Source organism: Pteropus medius, unplaced genomic scaffold, assembly GCF_902729225.1.
Source record: "Pteropus medius unplaced genomic scaffold, Ma_sr-lr_union100, whole genome shotgun sequence".
NCBI classification, from domain to species: Eukaryota; Metazoa; Chordata; class Mammalia; order Chiroptera; family Pteropodidae; genus Pteropus; species Pteropus medius.
In genome coordinates this window covers 6,445,852-6,467,691 of record NW_024353908.1, presented here as the reverse complement: position 1 = coordinate 6,467,691, position 21,840 = coordinate 6,445,852, and the positions used below count along the sequence as shown (strand labels likewise).

The window sequence follows — 21,840 nt, the reverse complement described above, 5'->3', positions numbered from 1 at the left end:
TTCAACACTTTACCCCACTGCAAGGAACCAAATCATAAGGGCTTATTTTTCTTTAAAAAAAAAAAAAAATCAGATTTAAACTCTGCCTGCCCTTATGTTCTTTAAATAATTTTATTTAACTTCAATAAAAATTTACATGTTGAAAAGCTTGCAGTTTACTAAATCTACACAAGTAGCACTAAATAATTCAGGTTACTTGTTTATCTAAGTAGCTTGAGAAGGGGGTTTGGGGTAGATGAGGGTTGGAACCCCTCTTCCAAGACTTCTAATTGTACAATTGTGAGTAAATGACTTAAACTTTCTAAAACTATTCAGCTCTCTGGAGATACTGTCACCTTCTTCACAAGGGTACTTTGAGAATTATTATTGCACCTGTATAAAGAACTGAATGTTAGTTCCTTCATATTCAAAAATTTATACTGAATCTGTAACTAAATATTTTTAAGCAGAGAAATTTATCCCATATAATTTTATAATGAATCTTAAAATCATTTGTCAATATGGAGCTAGAAATAATAAATGAAAATTTAACCCAATGACATGTAATCAGAGCTTCTGAATAGAAAACTGCCATCTAAGTCAACAATGAACAGTGAAAACACATACTACATGTTCCCACACTGACACTAAAACTCATTTTACAGTAATTATGCTTGATTTTGTTTTAAGCCTTACTCTATTTGGGGGGCGGACATTTTAAGAGATCTTAATATAAATAGTTATTCCATTTCATTACAGTATTGTTAGGCAAATTAAATCAGTAGGCATTTACTGTGGCAAAAGTATTAATTCGGGGATCATTTCATAAATTATATAAATGTCTAACCAATGTTCTGTATACATGAAACTAACAATAAAATTAAATGAAAAAATTTTAATCTAAGTACAATAAAAATTGTGTATAATCCTGCTGCACATTTCAAAATTACTACAGAACTACAGAACTATTAACTATCCTTAATATATTTTAAAAAGTTTCAGAGAGAAAAGTTGGCAATATATGATTTTATTAATAAATAGTGCAAAAGCATCAGTGATAACTGTTTAAACATTAAATTTTTTAAACATCCATGTCTTGGTTTCAATGTTGTGCATATTGGCCTCTATGGCACTGTAAATAAACACATGAAAATAGTTCCCATTTCCATGCACAGGTATTCAGCTATAACACTATTTACAAATTACTATGGACAGGGTAACCTCTGCAGTAATTAATATTCAGTTGGACAGCCACAATTAAATGAATATTAAACAAGTAAGATGTAGGCTATGTTCAATATGCTCTAGATGTCGTTACAAAATTTAATGTTATTTGAAACTCAACTTATTTTCTTTAAGGGATATCTTTTGCATATGTGGGTGCTCAAATGAAAACTGAGGAATGCATTCTTTGACCATAATAACAAAATTCACATACACGAGGGTGTTTGCCTCTTCCTTGAAAAGAAGCAATACATTTGCTCATAATCTCTCTCTCCAGGCATTATTTACTATAATATTAATGAAAATACTTATAAGCATCAACCCCAAAATTGTGTTCAAGGGAAAGTTATAAAGTTAAAAAAGAGTGGCTCATTATATAAAAAGTCAAATTCCAGCAACACTAATGCTAAAAATGAATCAATTAAATTTCTTAGCATTCACGAAGTATATTTCCATAAGTTTTCTATTATGTGCAGATTTATTTTCCTTAAGAAGTAAAATGAAGTTTGAATAATACAGTCTGTGGCGTAGTGACATCAGCAACTGCCAGTTCTTGGCCGTCAACAAGTCCCAATTCTAAAACAGAAAAAGTAAAATTAACCCAAGCAAAAAAAAAAAAAATCTCGAAAACGATAACAACACACACATATCCAAACTATAGAGTATTAAGGTCATGATAAATATCAAAATCCAGTTCTCTTTAATCAAGTGAATACTATATTTGACTTCTTAGAGATTTTTAAAGATTCTACTAAAAGAGCAATTAATGCCATTACTGTTTCTAAAGATATAAGTAATTATGATATCATCATTTGAGGGTATTAAGATCAAATCTAGAAGCATTTGTTACTTTCTCTAAAGAAGAAAGAGAAATTGATTAGTAAATAAATATATTCATTTAAAATACCTTTCAGTGTCTTGGAGAGATTTGGCCTTGTTCGTTCTTCAATAGAGGTTACTGACTAGAAAACAAAATACTTTTAATGTAAAGCATATTAAATGAAATTAAGTTTTTAATATAATTTTGCAAAATAAATAAAAACTGAACATTTATCACCTGTAAGTAAAGTGTTCTATTTTTTCCCTCTAATGTGGCTGTGATGGCTGGAGATTTCATCTGCCTAAATATAATTATGAAGGAAAAAAACCATCAAACATCACTTTTTAAAACACGATTCTAGTTTTTAAAGTTTTAAAATCTTAAAACTTATTCTACAACAAAACAAAAGTCCAGAACACTTACAGAGAAGCACTATTGGTTAAATAATCCAAAACCTCCTGTAGTTTAGCTGATGGAGAAAACTGAATATTTTGTGGCAGCTGGCTACAAGCTGGACAGTTTTCCTACATATATAAAACACAATAAATCACAGCAGCAGATGCACCAATGAGTCTCTTTACAACAATGAAATGAAAAGTTGTTTTATAACCATGTTTATTTCCTATAAACAAACTCTAATGCTTTAAAACCTGCTTTTCATAGGCCATTTTTCCTAAATTAGTTATATAGTTATTCCAAGCTATACTAGAAAAGATATATAATAATTAGGTTTCTGGAAGTTAGAAAATACTTAGGGTATGGGCAATTTTATTCATATTTCTAATCAGTAATTAATATTTAAAAATTAAAGTATGCATTATCAAAAAAGTTTTCAGTAGTATAATACTAACCTTTCTTTCTGCTTCAAATGTGTATGTGTACAGTCCATCTACATCATTGAATACCAAGTAGTTATTAAGGGGAATATATGCACTGTAATGAAAAAAATGTTTATCTTTAAATAATTGAGCCAGATCAAAACAGAGAGGTACATACACATTAAAAATGAAACCCATTACCTTGTGGCTATTTTAAAAACCTCAGTGGCACACACAGCTGAAGAGGGGAGAAAACAGAGGTGTTTTAACTTAATGAAAATGAGACAATTAAAATTAGTTTTTAAAAGTCAGTTGTAGATCAGAACAGATAAATTTACAAGCCTATTGATTAAAATATAGGTTAATATATAATCTTATATTTAAAAAACTGGAAAAGTTAACAAATTTTATATTTGTTTTGCATAATCCAAGTGAGGTTAATATTACATGTTTTCCTTCCTCTTCTTTGAAATAATGAGCAGACTCATTTTTACCAATTAAAAAGAAATGGTACTAAAATGTCACCCTACTGCAGAACACTTCATGACATAATGTTAAGACAAAATATATACAAGTTCCAATAGCTTTTCTTTTTTGACAGCTTAATTATACCATCCACCCAAGAAGATATGAAATTCCTAGAACACCAGTTTTCTGAGATCAACTGGCTAAAAAAATGTCAATTTAGATATTGAATCAAAAACTAAAGGTAAGAAACAAAATTTAAGCAGTGGCCTTTTTTCTCACCTGCAATGACTGCATTTGTGGAAGCTACCGCAGGAATGATTCGTTTTACTACTCCTGAAAAAATACACTTATTAAAACATGTTGGTGTCTTTTAAAAAGCATGTATCTTAAGTTAGACAGTATAATTATTAAATATCATTTCATAACTTGATTTGCCAGGCTTTCAAGTCACAAAATAGACTTAAATTTAAGCATGAAGTAACCTTCTTTTATATTCCCATCATTTTGTAGCATGTTCAGAAGCTTAAAGAAGTTACAGTAGCCAAAAAAAAAAAAAAAAACAACTCTTCACTAGGCTTCTTATAAAGATGAGACAATAATAGCTAACAATTAGAGTGTTTATTGTGTTCCAGGGACAGCGTGAAGATTAAACAGATATTACTGGCCCACAGTATTTTCGGTTCGCTCTACAACTTGTACTACACAAAATATTAAACACAGTTCTCTATTTTTACCCTTTTTTCATATCAGTATTCAGATTAGGAATGAACAAAGCCCCACCTTATACAATTTTTTTAAGTACAAAATAAATATTCTATAACTATACTGAATTGTTTATTTTAGAAAACAAAAACTTCAAAGAAAAGTAGCCATATTAATTATCTTGGAGTGTGAGGGAGCATTGAAAAATGTAACTTCTGGTGTAGGAAGGTTTCCAAAACTTAAGAAAAAAAGCAAATATGTAAGACGTGAAAGGAAGATAGTTAAGAAGTCTGGAAAGCTGTTTTTAAAATGTTAATTCTGACCATATGATTACATTTAATTTCAGAGAAGAAGAAATAAGGAGGAGCTAACCTAATGATGGTTAAACTGGAAGTTCTCCAGTGAACCACATATAGTAGGATGTACTGAAAGGAGAAACAGGTAGTCACAAAAAATGAGGATAAAAAGAGACATGGCCCAGTAAGAGCATTACCAAAATAATAAAGACTCCCTCCGTCCCCCACCCTTCAAAAAAGCTGAACTTCACTTCTAATTTTGCTTCTGTACTCCTTGTCAAATCCCTCAATCATCAAGTTGTAAAGCACACACCAAGCCCTGCTCAAAGGTATGGAAGAATGAACAAGACTACATATTGAAATGAGTTTACAGTTCCTGATAAGGACGAACTGAATTCATTTAATTCAGACAATTACCAAATCTGTACTATATGCCAGACACTGTTCTAGGTGTTATGATGAGTAGCAGTGAAAAAAATGACCTGCTCTTATAGAGCTTTCATTCTGGTAAGGAGATAACACACAAGTAAATACACAGGAAAATTTCAAATATGAGGAGTTTTATGAAGAAAATAAAATGAGGTATGTGTTATAGGGTTGACAATGGTAGAAGCACTCCATTAGACTGGATGGTCAGGGGAGACCTCTTTGAGGTGATAATTTGAGCTGAAATCTAAACCATGAGAAAGATCAAGCCATGCAATGACCTAGGGAAAGAGTATTTCTGTAAGCCAGGAAGGGTAAAGGTCCCAGAGCAGGGGTATGAAATATTTCTTGCATAGAAAAATGAAGCTACCATTAATTCTGAGGAATTGTAAAAAGGTAAAACAGTGAATGGTTAAGAAGTCATTTTCGGCTGAATAAGAGAACTGGTTACATTGATATCTGAGTGATAAGCAGATAGCCTTGAGGGAATTCAAGAAAGAGCAGTCCAGGCATAAGGATCAGGAGAGCTCTACAGTGGAAATGAGCTTGGTGTATTCAAGGAACACAAATCATACACCTGAAACATACTGGATTTTGTTAACCAATATCACCATTAAAAAAAAAAACACAAAGCGGGTCAGAATAGGGGGAGTATAGGAACCAACAAGTAGTGTGTAAGAATGAACTTTTCAAATGACATTATTAGAATATCAGCAAATTTATGGAAATAATTACCAAAGACAATGGCAGATTTTCAAAATGAAGACCAAGTTCTACCTTGGGAACTCTCTGATGATCGGAGACAAAATTCCAGAAAGGATAAACTGTGAGTACCTAGACTGGGAAGCACTGATCACTAACACTGAACATTATGACTGTTCACTGAGATAAGTTATGTTGGACTGTTCTCATTTAGTTACTATGACTACTTTGGCAACCCAGGGAAATGTGGAAGATAGTATATCCAAGCTACGGCACAACACCTGGAAAGGTCTTTCATGACATCCTTGTGAACAAGACAAAAAAATATGAAGTACTCAGGAAGGTCTGATCAACAAAATGAGATAAATCTAAAATTTAGGGCCAGACCAGAAGTATGTTTCAGATGTCAGTTCTCTGCCATGTCAGTCTTGTTAAATTTTTTAATTATTTGGAAAAGAGATTACAAGAATATCATCATCAAGATAATAGGTGGAATAAAACTAGAAAGAACAGATAAGTTAGCGGGCATAAAAGAATATATTAGAGAGAGAAGAGCAGGTTTTATTTAAGAGAAAATTTGTTAGGACCTATTCTTGAGTATAAAAATAACAAAACTACCGCCTCCCAAAACTGCTCTGTCTATGACAGGCAGATGTGGCTTAGCGATTGTATATGTGGAGAAAACTAGATTTTACTTTATTTTATTTATTTTTTAACATCTATAGCACCTGGTCTTCCTAGGTGATCTTCCATCCAAGTACTAACCAGGCCTGACCCTGCTTAGCTTCCGAGATCAGAAGGGATCGGGCTTGTTCAGGGTGGCATGGCCATAGACAGAAAACTAGATTTTAGTGGATAATAACCTCAAAAAAATCAAAAGTATAGTATCAAGGTAAATAACAAGCCAACAAACAAAAAACTCTGCTTTCCTCTAAGACTGAATCAATTATCAGAATTATGTGAAGGCTATTTATCTAAAATAAAACCAATCCCAATCCTAGAATGCTACATTCTAGCCTAGAATGCTACATTCTAGCCTAGTTAAGAGAAGTATGGATAACTGAAATATAGTTAGAGAAAAACAACATAATAGAGACTTAAAGTCATGTAACATGTCAAAGACTTAAAAGAACTAGAGAGGTTCATGGCAGTGATAAAGATATGGAAGGAATGTGATCACTGTTCTCAATATGTTAAGTGCTATTACTTAAAAGGGAATTAGATTTATATATGGTATATCTTGGGACAAAACTCAGACCAAACTAAAGATGGAGATTTCTCCTCAATATATAAATAATTATCTAACAGTCTTGTCCAAATGTGGAACAGACTGCTCCAGGAGGTGATAAATTGCTCTTCGGTGAAGGTAAAATGAATGAGTCAACTTGGATGCATTAGGGTCTTCTTCCAACCCAAAGTAAATAAGATTCAATGATTTTATTAAAGTCTTCCTCGTAATAGTATGGATCCTGCTGAACTTACTTCCCTCCTACCAACTTTGGGACACATGGAAACTACTATTTCATGGTACCTTTACTAACTTTGAATGGATGATATGGTCAATCACTTATCTATTATTTCCTCCAAAGCATTGCCAGCCCCTAAAAAAAGGATCACGCCAGATTGTAATTCATTACAAATCACTAACTTACCTTGAGTGAGTCTATATGTAACACCCCTAATATTATACTGTGATGCTCTCTCTAGGGATTTTTGGAAAATCCACTGAATATGTTCAGGGTCATCTCCCTCTAATGGAACCCCTTCTATTAGGGGGGGAAAAAAAGAGAGAAACATGTAAATATAAATCGTTTTGTGTTTAATGTAATTATCCAAATGAATAATACAGATGAATAGTCTATATTCTGGATTATGAAATTAGGTTTATTACCTCCAAAAGGCTGCTCCTTGGGCCACTGCAACATCCTTACATACTCAATACAGTGTTCTGGTAGCCTGGGCATAGATGCAATGGTGCACATGGGAAAATTAACCTAAAACCATAGTTTGCCCTTTTTAGAAGATTTAAAACAATGAATCATTTTTAAATGTCACTTCTAATTATGATCTAGTTTGTAACAAGTTTCTTATAATTCATCCTAGCCTTCCACTTATAGAAACAAAATTGTTATACCATAATATTTCTAAAACTAAGAGAAAGCATCTGAGTAACTTCACTTAGGCTGATCTGACTATAAAAATAGGTTTGCCCTACATTTACAATGTATATAAATTTCCATAGTTTGTTAGATCACAAGAAGACAGTGCTAAATAAATTCTCATATGAGCATTTTATGTTTACTTGACATTAAATGAAGATAAAAAATAAAATGTAAGCAAATCCAAAGTTAAATTAATCCCAAGTAAATATGCATAAAATTATTACATTTAGAAACCAAAATTCCAACTGTCCTTGAAAGTGGGTCTGTAGATTAAAGAGCCCCACCTTCGTAAAGATCATTCTCACCCTGGTATTTATTTCTCTGAAACAACCATAGGCAAAAACAGAAGAAAACAGATTATAACTCTATCTCAACATATATAATTTTTAATTGATCCTTTGATCACTACTCTCCAAAATAAAAATACAAATGGATTATCAAAATAATAGTATCATAGCTATGATATTCGGTCCATTACTTTCCTCAAATAGAGCTGAATTTCATATTTTATCATCTTTCTTCTTAGCATGATTTTTAAAATATGGTTACCTCTAAATAAAAATCCTAAATACTGAAGAGACAATATTTCAACCCTAATTCCATCCCAAGATACTATAAAATAAATGCAGGTACTTTCTGAATTACCTGTGGTGGATACAATTCTAGTGTGCATTCAATACAAGCAGTCATTCCAGGTAGAATCACCCGGGCATTTCCTTTAAAACCTTCTGTCCCCCCATCTATCAAAGGGACAATGGAGCTTGGATCTAATACACCATCTTCATAATTTAGAAGAGATATCTAGGAAAATTATTTGAAGGGTTTAAAAGGAGAGGGGGATAAGAATTTTTTTTAAAAAGCATGCTATCAAGTAATTCTACAAGTCAATAGCATTACTGAGTACTAATATATCAAAGGATTATGATATTAACATTTATGTCCTTGCCTGAAAACGACCAGCAATAAACAAAAAGAAGTACAAGTACTTAACTGGAAATTAAATAAACTCTGATTTTTCAAAAATATGATATGCAATTCTAACTTTTAGTGCATTGAGAGCAACAGCAAGAACCTCAGAGAACCATAACGCTTTAGTCTTTACCAGCATGCCATTTATCCATCTTCTGGCTATGATAGAGTCCAGTCCACATACTATTATATGAAATTCTACAAGAAAAAAAAAAATGCAGGTTTAGTTTTTTTTAATGCCATGGCACAAAATTTATACTTTTTAAGAAAACACACACACACACAACTCCTAATCCTTGAATAATCTTTACTTAAGTCCGAACAGGAAAATGCAGTTAAATGGAATCAAAAGAATTAAAACTGGCATTCTCTTATCAATCCATCGGCAATCTTACTGAAAGCCAACACCAAGAGAATAAAGCAACAGGACAGCCTTCAGATAGCTAGTAATATTCAAATAGCTAGCAACTAAAAAATAGTAAGAATTTACTAAGAAGTTCAACTGAATAACTTACGTCGATAGAAAGTGTCGTTAAAATCTTGAATCTTATTGAAATGTCTGAATTTAAGTAAAGGAACTTAAAGCTTCTAAATTTGTAATTTGTAAAGTAAATTTGACAATGCCATAAGGAAAATCTTATAAATGTATATATAAAATAAGTGATATAAATGTTCAAAACAGTGGAATTGAAGGAAAATGAATCCAACACACTTTGACAAAACCTCTTTTCACTCTTTCCCTATACTTCTCTAAAATTACAATAATCCATTATATATGTATATATATATTTTTTAAAGCAAAATAGAAAAAAGATATATACAACATACACTGTCCTAGATTTTTTATTTTGGCCTACAAATAAAGCTATGAAAAATAAACTCAGTACTAGCCCTCACCCATTCAGATTTGTCCTGTCTGAATGCTAGGCAAACAGGAGGCATAAGCTGCAACTAGAACAGAAAAGTCAAAAGAGAACCAGAGCAAACACTGGAAGAAGAGCAAAAGGGGACCCAGGAGCCAATCAAGAAATCTCACCTCCTGGATTTCTATAAAATACTCAAAAGTTTCCTAGATCTAAGTAATGAGGACAGAGTGTGCATACTTTTTTTTTTCTTTCTCCCCAACTGAGGCCTGTATTTGCATCTTTAAATTTTTTATTTTGAAATAATATAGATTCACAGAAATCTGAAGATAGTACAGGGAGGTCCTGTGTGTCTTTCATCAGTTTCCCCCAAAAGTTACATCTTACATTAATTAGTACAATATCAAAACCACGAGTGTGTCATTGGTATAATGTGTATATTTGTCATTTGAACATGTGTAAATTTGTATAACCACCACAATCTAGATACACAACACTCCATCACTACAAAGATCTCTTTAGTGCTACTCTACCCCTTCCCCCACTGGCAACATGTCTAATCCCTGGCAATAACTGATTTGTTCTCCATCTCTATAATTTTGTCATTTGAAGAATGTTATATAAATAGAATCTGACAATACATGACTTTCTGAGATTGGCATTTTTCATTCAGCATAATGCCCCTGATATCCATCCAAATTGTTACATATTTTATTAGTTAGTACACTTTTATTGCTTAGTATCATTCCATAGTACGGCTGTACCAGTTTAAAAATTCACCTATTGACGGGTGTTGTAGTTGTTTCCAGTTTTTGACTACTGAAAAGAAAGCTGTTTAAGAAAAAGTTTTTATGCCAATCTAAGTATTCATTTCTCTGGGATAAATGCCCAGGAATGAAACTAATGGGTCATATGGAAAGTGTATGTTTAGATTTTTAAAACAAATTATTTTCCAGTTGGCTATAGTATTTTACATTTCTCACCAACAATGTATGAGTGATACAGTTTTTCTGTACCTTTGCCAGTTTTTGCCAGCTTTCGATACTATTAAAATTTTTTATTTTAGCTATTCTAATAGGTGAGTGGTAGTATTTCAATGTGGTCATAATTGAAATGTACACATTATATTTGGATTTTTCTTATAGCTAGTGATATTGAACATCTTTTCATGTGCTTTCTGCCATGAAATATTCCTTTATGGTTTTGTCCATTTTCTAATTGCATTGTTTTCACCGTTGAGTTTTAAAAGTTATATATTCTAGATCTAAATCCTTTGTCAGATACCTATTTTATAAGTTATTTTCCAAGCTGCAGCTTGTCTTTTCATCTTCTTAACAGGGTCCTTCACCAAGCAAAAGTTTTTATTTTGATGAAGTTCAATTTATCAATTCTTTTCTTTTATGAATGTTTTTGATATGGTCTAAAGGTATTTCACCGAACCCTAGGTCCCAAAGATTTTCTGTTATCTTCCAAAGTTTTAGTTTTACATTTGACACTTAAACATATGATCAACTTTGAGTTACTCTTCGTAATTTTGAGGATTAAGTTAATTCATTTTTTTGCCTATGTATATCCAATAGCTCACCACAATTTGTTAAACAGATTAACTTTCCTCCATTGAATCGTTTGTGCACCTTTGTCACATATCGACTGGCCACATTTGCATAGGGCTGTTTCTGGCTTCTCTATTCTGTTCTACTGATCTATGTCTACTTCTCTGGTATACTACACAGTTACACAGTTTTGATTACTGTAACTATATAATAAAGTCCTGAAGTTAGATAGTAACTCCTCTCACTTTATTCTCTTTCAGCATCAATTTTAGAATAACCTTAGCGACAAAAAAACTTCCTGAGATTTTTATAGAAATTGTGTTAAACCTGGACATAAATTTGGGGAGAAGTAACATCTTTACTATGTTGAACTGTCCAATTTCCTTCATCAGCATTTTGCATTTTTCAGCATACAAATCTCATATTTATTTTATTTACACTTAAGGTTTTTTTGAGTGGTTGCAAATGGCATTGTATTTTAAATTTCAGCTTCAACATGTACACTGTTAGAATATATACTTTAATCAAATAAATTGATGCTGACACCTTCTATTTGGTTAATAACATACTGTCTATTGTCTTCTACTGTAAGGAGACACAAAGATTAATTGGATCCAGCCTAGGAACTTACAGTCTAGTACAGGAGATATGCAACTGACACTGAAATTAAGGGCAATAATGCAAAATAAGTGATGGCACTGGCTACAGAAGCTTAATTTAAAAATCAGGGCAAAAAAAAAATTACATAACCTTAAAGAAAAGATTAGAAGGATATAAAGCAAAATGTTAACAGCAGATATTTCAGTAATAAGCTAACTGCTACTGATCTTTTTTTTCTTTTTATCTACATTCTCTATGTTAAACGTCTTTTATAATGAAGAAAACAAAAGCTTTAAAAAAATAATTTTTTTGTCAAAAGGATACGGAACTACATTGCAATTAGGAACTCTGTCATTTAGAAATTCTGCAGCAACTTCAGCTTTAGGTCTTCCAACATCTTTAGGCCTACAGGAAAAATTATATTTAAATTATCATTCATGAAATAAATCTAGATGTTATAATTTCAAACATAAAAATAGCCACATTGAGTTTATATTTAGAGAGTATTTAGAAGAAATATTTTTTCTAATTATTTGTGATGAATAGTCATTCAACACTAAATGTTAACTCTTGCTGATGTTCCAAATTAAGTATTTACAAATACTGACAACTCTGTACTTAAGTGAAAATGTGAATAGTATCCCCCACTCCCCCATAAAGCATAATAATGGCATGTTTCCTGGCCAGTTCTCACTGTGGCACTTCCTCAAGTAAAAAAATTATGCCAGACCTAGAGCCTTCCAAGTATCTGCCCTGAACCCCAGAACTTCAGGGTGTTACTATGCAGGTCTTAGATGAAATATACACAATGAGATTCATTCTAGGCATGCAAGAACCTTCATTTATCCCTTTCTTTCCATGTGTGCTGATTAAGTAGTAAGTTTTGTGTCCCATAAGAAGCCATAACCACATTTTTGAAGAAGGAATAATTTCAAAGGCATTATCTAAAATTGCAAATGTCACCAGTATTTTAGAGAAGCTAAAAATATAAGGCCTCAAAAGGTCACTCCTAGATAATAAGTAGCAATAGATAGGAAAAAAACATGAATTCACTCTTCCAATCTCAGTGCAAATGGTATTTTCTTTCCTAGTATCTCCTCATTCTCCTCACAGAAATCACTTCCTTGTATATGCTAGTAAGTGCTTCATTACTACTTTTTCATGACATTTTTTGTTATACACACAGGTCTAGCATACCAGACTATGAACACTTGGAAGAAAATTATTATAATCTTATCTCTTTGTATTCTTTCATATATAAGCACAAACAATTTTTAAAAAATCAATATGCTTACTAGAAATACTTAAGTGCAATTTGAAGGAAAAATACTTTAACATGTCTATTTTCTTTTCTGCAATAATGCAGTGTTCTTTTTTCATTCAAAACTTCTGACAAGAGTTGTATTCTAACTTTGTTCTAGCTTGCAATAGAAAAGGCTCTATTATAAATCAAGACACTTGATTTCAGTATTGCATTCAACTACTCTGGATGGAGCTCTTCATACCCCTTCATCAGGTATGTAAAAGGGATAAAGTATACTTTCATGATTCTTTTCAGTTGTAGATTTTATGTGCTTTTTACAGTGGACCCAAAACAAAATAACTACTAGATTGTTTCTATGGAGACTGTATATTTACCATTCCAAGATTAGGGAATCAAATTACTTCATCTAAAAAATGCAGCCTGAATAAAATGGGCTTTCACACACATCATTCTTGTAGGATACCTTGGTCTAATTTTTAACCTTGAAAACAAGTATCTACCTTGAGGGTTGCCCTGAGATTAAATAAAGTAATAGAGCTTTCTTAGAAAATACCTAATACATCCTAATCACTCAATACATGTTAGCTATTATTAAGATCTTCAATCATTATTTTAGCCAAAAATTAAAGGGTATGGCATTACCATAACCAATCAATTCAGTAGGGTGTTTTAAAGAACATTTATATACCAAAATTTGTAAGGCCGGCAAAGGCCCCAAAATTTTTCTATAGAGAAAGGAAATTTCAAGGGTTAAAAAAATAAACAAAGAAAAGTTAAACATAGGATTCACATTGCAATAACATTTCACTAACTTCACTTAATTTAACCCTTTAATCTCTTTAAGATCTTCCACAAAGATAGAGGTTTAATGCCTATCCTTTAAGTTAATTTTATCTTTTCTGCTAACCTAACCTAACCTAACCTTATCCTTCATAACCAGGACTGATTGTTTCCTATTAGTACCCTAACCACTAGATAGAGGGAAAAAGTCCATATCTCTCCATATCTATAATTCTTTGACTAATGAATAGACACTTTTGTCTAGCTAATCAAACCCCTAAGTGTTACATGCTAAAATTCACTAATGAACTTTTCCTCAGAGCTGCACGTGTTCCACTTTCAGTTATTAAAATCATTTCTTACAAACCAGTCCTAGATGATTTTTCTATTTTATGTATGTCTAAGGTAATTTATCCCTCTTTCTTCCATTTCAGTTGCTCCTGAGTTTTCTCTCCTTAACTCTTCATTTCCTTTCCCATTTTGTACCATCGCAACTTCACTGTCCCAGCGTCATCATTGAAATATTGGCTCATAAGTCCTCACCAATATATCTCATTAGGGCCTAATATTCCAGCTATTGTTCTCTTGTGAAATCACTAGAAGGAGAACTGAACTCTGTAGTTTCAGACCATAGTCACCCCAAAATCACATAAACTTTTTGAAAATTTCTTTAAGATATTAAAACTTACCTAAATAAAAACTGCCTATTTAGGTTGGAAACATCTATAGTGTCCATGTCTATAACATGAATCTGTCTAAAACCAGATAATGCCTGTGAGAATAAAAAAAAAAATCCAATTAAGCAGAAATTACCTCACAGTTGAAATTTTAATATTTGTTTCCAATGTCGTTCTAAATCTACAAATTCTCAATAAGCAATTCCACATAATTTGATGGTTAGTCTTACAAGGTATATGAAATTCATGGTTCTTGTAAAGGTCAAAAATATGTAATTACTTAGTTTTAAATAGTCTAAAACCAAAAGAGAACAACTCAAAATTTCTACAGTTGTTTTATAATCCCATAAACACATGTGTAAAGTTTGTTGCTTTGCTGTTGCTAGACTCTTTCATTTTACTAGTCTTATTAATTAACTGTACATACTATTCTTCAGAAAACTGTTAAAAGCAGTTTATACAAACTTTATCTTAGTTTATAAAACACCATACCATGATCCAGCAATAACTATTATAAGATATATATTATAAACATATAGGTACACTGCACATGTAATGTAAAAGGAATATCTTAAAAGTATTGAGTCAAAAACGAGCAATCAAAACAGGGAAAACAAAACACTGTTGTGTATCAATGATAATGCCAAGCATTCCAACAGTATAACCACTGCTCAAATTTACCAGCAGAAGCAAAAGATTAAAAAAAAATTAAGTCTCATTAATTAATTATGCTTTTCTAGTCTTGGTCAATTTACTTAAGTAAACAATTTAAATCACTTGTCAATAATTTCCCCATTTTTCTGCCCCTCCTTCTAACAAGGTATCCTCAAAAGAGTTGTCCATACTTGCTTTCTCATACTCCTCTCTTGTGCTTACTCTGAACAAGCTTTCATTCCTACCACTCCATCGAACTGCACTTGTCAAGGTCACGAGTGAGCTCCATGTTGCTACCTCCAATGACCAATTCTCAGTCTCTCTGACCTTACCCATCTGAAGTATTTGAAACTGTGTGGATCAATTCATTAAAACACGTTCTTCACTTGGTTGCCACACTCATGAGAATTTGAACAGTTTTTACGAATTGGTTTCCAGTTCACCACACTCAGTTTTCCTCCTACTTTACAGGCCAGAACTTAGAGTGCCCTTGTGCTTAGTTCTGGTAATCTCAGACAATCTTATAAGATAAATAATCATCCAACAGAAATCTCAAATTCGACAGTTTCCAAAACCAAACTCAACCATCCTTGCTCACCAACACCACCAAATCTGTCCTTTCCCCAAGTCTCCTTCTTTTTAATGAATGCTAACAAACTTCTTTCCAGGTGCTCAGGACAAAAATCTTGTTGTCATCCTTGACTCTTTTTTGCTCGTCCCACAACCAATATATTAGCAAATCTTGTTGACTTCATCTTCAAAACATATCCATAATCTGACTGCCTCTCTCTACCCCAATTCTACCACCCTGTTCCAAGGCACTGTCATCTCTTGCCTAGATGACTGCAACTTTTTAACTAGCCTCTCAGCTTCCTCTTCTATTCTTCCTTTAGGTCTTTTTTCAATATAAAAGCCACAGAGATCCAAGTTAAAAGGCAGATCAAGTCAACTCATCTGCTTAAATCTCTGCTTAAATCTTTCTGACTCAGAGTGAAATGCTAAGTTCTTACGGTAACCTTCAAAGTCTTTTGTGATATTCATTTCAAGCCCCTCCATCTCCTATTACCTCTGATATCCTCTCTGAAAATACTCTCCCTTACCCACTTCTGCTTTATCTGTAATAACCTCCTTACCTTCCTGGAACATAATAGTCATGCTCCCACTTCACAGCTTCTGCATCTGTTGTTCCTTGTCTAGACTGTTCTTGCTCACTTTTGCTCAAATAGCTTTATAATCCCTTTCCCTTCCCACCATCTTTCTTTTCTCCAAAACATTTATTACCATCCAACATATTATATATTTTACTTATGTTTTTCCTTCCACTATTATGTAAGCCCACAAACACCTGTCTGTATTGTTCAATGCTGTATCTTTAGCACCTAAAATAGTGCCTGGCACATGGGGAGGGAGACTCAATAAATATCTGATCAATCAATAATATTAATGACATATTCTTTTTTTACTGTGAGCCTTGGAGGGGGGCCAGGGGTCTTACGATCAATGTTGAAAAAGATGTATATTGCTTATGTACTTATGTCTGAAATAAGCCAAATAACAGTGGTAAAATCAAAAATCCTTAGTTTTCTTCTTTTGTGTAAGGTGATTACAATGCAATAAATAACATGGCCACTCCTAAAGATGACTACTCCGCAGATCTAATCCCCAATTACTTTACATTAATATACATCACATTTACAAATAACAGCTTCAAATGGAAAAAGTTAAGCATTTCTGCATAGGATGCCTACCAAAACCACTGCCCATCCTTCCCTCCTAGAACTCCTTGGCTCACATACCGCTACAGTATTTATGTCTGATAAGATATTATCATTTTGGCATCCCCACAGAATACATCACACACACTGCTATTTATATTATATGAGAGTTCTCTCCCCAATGAAACTTCAAATTCATTAAAGACAGATCATGCTGATCTATAATCACCACAGAACCCAGCACAGCACTAAGTATCATGAGTGTATTAAGTGTTTATAGTTTCACTAGGAGTGACGTTAGTATTTCCTAGCAAAATTAATGTGGCTGTTGATATTTAAACTTTAGCCCCAGGGTCGACTTTTTAGGCCCTTCATGTGGTTCCTTTACTTGCTTCACTTTCTAAGGAGTCTACTTTAGCATTTCTACTTTTCTATACACTAATGAGAAGCCTGGCATACGTCAGCTCTAAATCAATTCTCTTCCTATCCATTTTTGTTAAATAAACTTTTTTTTTTGTAAAGCTACTTTGTGGTTATCAGAAATCAATGAAACCAATTAATTAAATCACAAATTATGGATTTCCAACCAGTATATAAAATAGTTTCACTAAACAGTGACTCTCTCTTAAAATGATATTCATTAAAAACAAATTGATTAAAAAAAAGTTTAGCTTTCCCAAATTTCATAGGTCTATTATCATATTGTTATCAAATATTAGTCTGATTAGGTCATGCAATGACCTATGGTTCAGTGGAAAGAACACCTGACTATGAACTAATGAGTTGGATGAGATCCCAGGCCCATCACTATCATCCAGAAAAATTTGGGCAAGCCATTTAATCTCTCTGAACCTCAGTGTCTCCCTCTACATAAAATGAGGCAATGTCCTAGCCACCTAAGAGGGTCATCTTAGGGAAAAAAAGAAATAACAAATTCTTTGAAATTACATGTTAATATATGAATTATCAATTTTGTTATTTATGTCACTGAAATTAATGAGTGCTTATCAAGAGGAAGCACAAAGATTTCTTTAACAAAGAGCAAAGAACAAGAATTTCTATTAAAGACATTATAGTTGAGAACTTTAGAATTTAAAAAGTTCCAAAGTTGCTATCATCATTTTAATTATTTAAACTTATCTAACAAAGGCTCAGGACAAAAGGTTAACAATCATAATGAAGAAATTTTTCTAGTATGACAGAAAGGAAAATTATCAAAAAGGAGAAAAAAATATATATTTTATATACCATTACCAGATTTTTCAGGAGCTCACATCCCAAGCCGCCAGCTCCAATGACTAGAACTTTACACGTATCTAACAAAAACTGGAGAGACTGTAAAGAATAAAAAGGCATATTAAAATCTAGTTAATAAAAACCATAAGCACCATCAATACAAGCCATAAAATAGTTTCTGCTCTTTCCATGAAAAATGCAAATTAGGATAAAGAGCAGACTTTCTATTTAATAAACTCTTTTAAATTTATAGACAAGGTAGAACCAGAAATTCTATAATAACCCTAATAATTTCCGAGCATTTCAATTTTAATGTTTTTAAATTGACTTTTATTGTATAAAATTAAAAAGCCATTTCTAACCAGAAAACTATGCCTAGTTAAGAGTTATCTTTTTTTTTAACTTTGAAAGGGGATGGAAAGCATCAAATTCATTATTTAACTGACTTCCTAAAAATAGAAAAGTGTGGAAATCTTAAGAACAGAGAATCAAGCACTGCACAAGATGTTTAAGAGTCTTTAAAAAAAATTAGTTGTTATTCTTTTAGAGTAAGTGAAACTTACAAAACATGAAACTGCAGGAAGAAAATAACATAAATTCTTAGAAAATGTATATCAACAGAAATATAATTTGAAATGATTACTTAATAGTACTATCTTAAATTATCAGGCCAAAAAAAAAAAAAAAAGACACCAGAAGCACAAGAAAATATGGTAGATCCAAAGAAAGGCAGAATACTGTCAATTCTGTCCAAAATTAAAGGAAAGAAAAGTTATTTAGATGAGACACTGGGTCAAACCCAAGCATCTGTATCTTAATTTTTGGAGTAGCACAATATTTCCATTTCAAAATATCTCTTTATAAACACAAAATATAAAAATTTACTATAAAGAATACTTTTTTCTACCTTGTAATAAAAAACAAGTTTTATCTAATTGAACATTTGCTTTAAGTCAGACACTATCAGCCCAAAATTCTATTCCTCTATTATACAGCAATCATGTAATTTTTAACATGCAATTAGTTACATTCAGTCCTAAGGTGCTCATTTAACTAAATTTCAAAATTTAAACAAGCACATCTATACTCCTATCAAAATTAATTTCTCATAGTAAGACTAAAAAGGAGAATGTCAGAAGTCATTTTAAACTGGAATTTAAAGTGAAATATACCTTAGCATTTTAAATGAGATTATAATTTAACTCAAAAAATTTCAACATATTTCATGAGAAATGTGACAATGACTAATAAACTCAGCTGCAAATATTCAATTTAATATTTCAAGATAATATATACAATTGTATTAGTATTTTTATAAGAGAAAATGAAAAGAAAGCATTTTATCATTTTTGAAATATAAAACTATTAGAGGAGTTATTTAAAAGTAAACGTTTCTCACTTCAGTGCTGGGTTCGAAATCAGGGTGTGTGAAGGGTCCAGATCGCTCGAGGAACTTCTTTACATGGTTCCAGCGACCTTCCCAGTCTCCAGTGTCCCCACACCCACCATCAACAGCCATTCTGCACAGAACACAGTAAATTCAGCTGCAAAGGTCAATATGAAAAATCCACACCTACAACTATTATGGTTTCCCCAAATGAAAAGGTAACCACACCAGACCTGCTCAAATAAAAAGTGAAATATTTAATGTGGTTGTGCTTTTAATTTTCTATAGTTTATTTAAAGTTAAGAACTGCATGTATTTGATGAAATAAATCAGTCTACATGTTTCTGGTTTGCTAAAGCAAGCCAAAATCAAACTTGGGATATTGTTTAATCAGAGAGAAATGGGTTTGACATTTGGAATTTACAAAAGATTATTGCAAACTTCCCCAAACTGTTCCTTCAACAAGCCTGGATCAAGAAATATCAGTTACAAGAAAAAAATAAACATGTAACTGCACTTTCAGAATTGTAATGATTCAAATCTAACTCATTTGTCCTTTCTAAGTTTGAAAGGTGTGATTTAAATATTTTTCATGAAAGGAACTTGCACACATTGTTCTCTGAAACAGAGATCCCAATTTTCAAAAAAAGAATCTCTTAATACTATCATGAGGTGCGCAAAAAGTTTTAGATTACAATTATGCCACAGATGGGCATTAATTACCATTTAGAAACTTTTTAGAACATACAACTGAATAAGACAGGACTCACTCAGTGCAAAACTCATGTTTGGTTGTAATTATTTTTAATTTTCAAATTTCGTATAACTCCACAATTTCTACCTTTGAAAATATTAATATTTTTACAAAAGGGAACAAGAAGTATTGCCTAGCAATAAAGACCATAGGTTTTCATGTTATAGCTGGGTTTGGTTCCACAATTAATAGCATTGTGACCTTGAGCAGATTACATAACAGCCATAAAACTCATCTGTAGATTGTTTATAGCTACTTGGGGTCAGAATGAGGATAGAGAGAGAATCTACACTGAGGCCTCAGTACAATACTTGGCATGCAGTAAACATTTAAATTGTCATTTTAAAAAAAAAAGTGGAAAGGAAATGAAAAGTGAAAAGGAATGTGAAATTAAGTTTGACACACCAATTCTCTTGCAACTGAATGAAATTCAACTTTCCGAGGGCGATACCTAAAGACTAAAGCAATGCTACTGGGATTTGGCACAGAAATTCATAACTAAACCACACCCACTGCAAGAGTACTTTCTTCTCCTCCCATATAAGCAGGAGCAAAAATTATTTGGTGTTGGTCAGGTTGGAAAACATTGTTTAAGTCTGTCTCACCACACAACACTAAGCATTTGATAAGAAATAGGGTGTGTAATAAATGGCAAAACAATCTCTTTGGAGTCTACACTCTCCTTTAAGAGTCAATTATTCTGCAAAAATGACTGACGTGCTTAGTACTATACCATATAAAGTTCTCATAGAAAGTTTGCAATTAATACTATTGTCTCCGTCTTTACGAAAGGCCAGAAATAGCCTGGTTTCCATTTTGTATGTCTAAGTAAGATTCCCGTTTCATAAGGTCACGTCTCTGACAATTTGGGATGGAAGAGGAGGAGGGGTGCACGGGTCCTTCCTCTAGACCTTCAGGTCAAGCACTCTGGCAAGCCCGCGCCTGACTTGCTGCGGTGCACCCCGGGCCCAATGCCCGCCTGAGATAAGGAAACAGGAGCGGACCGCCGGTCCCCTGGGGCTGCGGGACGGGGGTCAGGGAATGAGGCCGCGCGGCCTGCGCTCCGGGTGCCCCCCTCCCAGCCCCCCGGGGCGGCTGCGGCTGGTCCCCTAGGCCTGGGGTGGGGGGAGGCGGGGGTCCCTGGAGAGGGACCCCCGCCTCCCGGCAGCACTAACTTCTCAGCCAGCAGCTCCTCTATTCTCCTTCTTTTCTTCTCCCTAAAAGAAAGAGAGAATAAAAGAAGGGTCAGCATCACGCTACACATTGGGCGCCGCGAGAGAATGAGGGGGCAAAGGGACCGGGCGGAGAGGTGGGTGAGGGGACCCCGGGTGGCGGCGGCTGCCGTCCACCACCGCGCTCTCGCACAACCCAGCCCGGCCCGGCACGCCTGCAGAGCCCAGGTACTTACGGCTCCTCACCATCCGCCATATTGTTCTCCGCCTCTTCCCAGGTGCCCCCACGGCGGGCATGACGAAGCTTAGGGGCGGGGCCAGTGGGAAAAAAACGGGGTTGGCGGAGCGGGGCGGGGTCGGCGGAGCGGGGCGGGGTCGGCGGAGCGGCGCGGGGCCAACTTCACCGACGTTCCCGTTGGCGTTAAAGCTTTTCATTGTAATTATTATCTTGATTAACTACATTTAATTAGATAAGTCTTAGCCAGTGTATAATATTATGTTGCGTGAAAATACAGATGTAATACATTATATGTTTATACAACTTATATGTTAATAAATAATTATATAAAATGATATATTCTTTGGAAAAAACTGGAAGAGACACCTAATATGCCAGATC

At 33.4% G+C, this 21,840-nt stretch overlaps 1 protein-coding gene and 1 pseudogene across 4 annotated transcripts; both read right to left on the bottom strand.

The window, feature by feature from the left end:
* Window positions 1-994: 994 nt before the first annotated feature.
* On the bottom strand, window positions 995-21,538 carry UBA3 (ubiquitin like modifier activating enzyme 3). Of its 4 annotated transcripts, none has more exons than XM_039851724.1 (18): window positions 21,458-21,538; window positions 21,225-21,266; window positions 19,308-19,428; window positions 17,927-18,007; window positions 14,316-14,398; window positions 11,907-11,987; window positions 9,082-9,125; window positions 8,700-8,764; window positions 8,243-8,398; window positions 7,327-7,429; window positions 7,088-7,201; window positions 3,589-3,642; window positions 3,043-3,079; window positions 2,875-2,956; window positions 2,447-2,547; window positions 2,261-2,324; window positions 2,111-2,165; window positions 995-1,779 (listed from the first exon to the last, which is right to left on the bottom strand). In XM_039851724.1, the coding sequence occupies exons 1-18, from the start codon at window positions 21,475-21,477 to the stop codon at window positions 1,691-1,693; spliced, it is 1,392 nt and encodes a 463-aa protein (XP_039707658.1). In that variant the 5' UTR covers window positions 21,478-21,538; the 3' UTR covers window positions 995-1,690. The 4 variants fall into 4 exon arrangements, with proteins under 4 accessions (XP_039707658.1, XP_039707657.1, XP_039707659.1 ...); XM_039851723.1 differs by having other exon boundaries at window positions 1,630-1,779; window positions 17,921-18,007; window positions 21,458-21,531; XM_039851725.1 differs by lacking the exon at window positions 21,225-21,266 and having other exon boundaries at window positions 1,630-1,779; window positions 17,921-18,007.
* On the bottom strand, window positions 6,152-6,270 carry LOC120593817 (uncharacterized; annotated as a pseudogene).
* Window positions 21,539-21,840: the final 302 nt, after the last annotated feature.

What these genes read in the sequence shown, in the direction of transcription:
- UBA3 (XM_039851723.1), bottom strand. Translation starts at nt 21,477, where the DNA reads ATGGCGGATGGTGAGGAGCC. An exon ending in ATTTCGAACCCAGCACTGAA is followed by an intron (nt 18,008 to 19,307) that starts GTGAGAAACGTT and finishes TATTCTTTACAG; the next exon opens with TCTCTCCAGTTTTTGTTAGA. An exon ending in TAGAATTGTATCCACCACAG is followed by an intron (nt 7,430 to 8,242) that starts GTAATTCAGAAA and finishes CTATGGTTTTAG; the next exon opens with GTTAATTTTCCCATGTGCAC.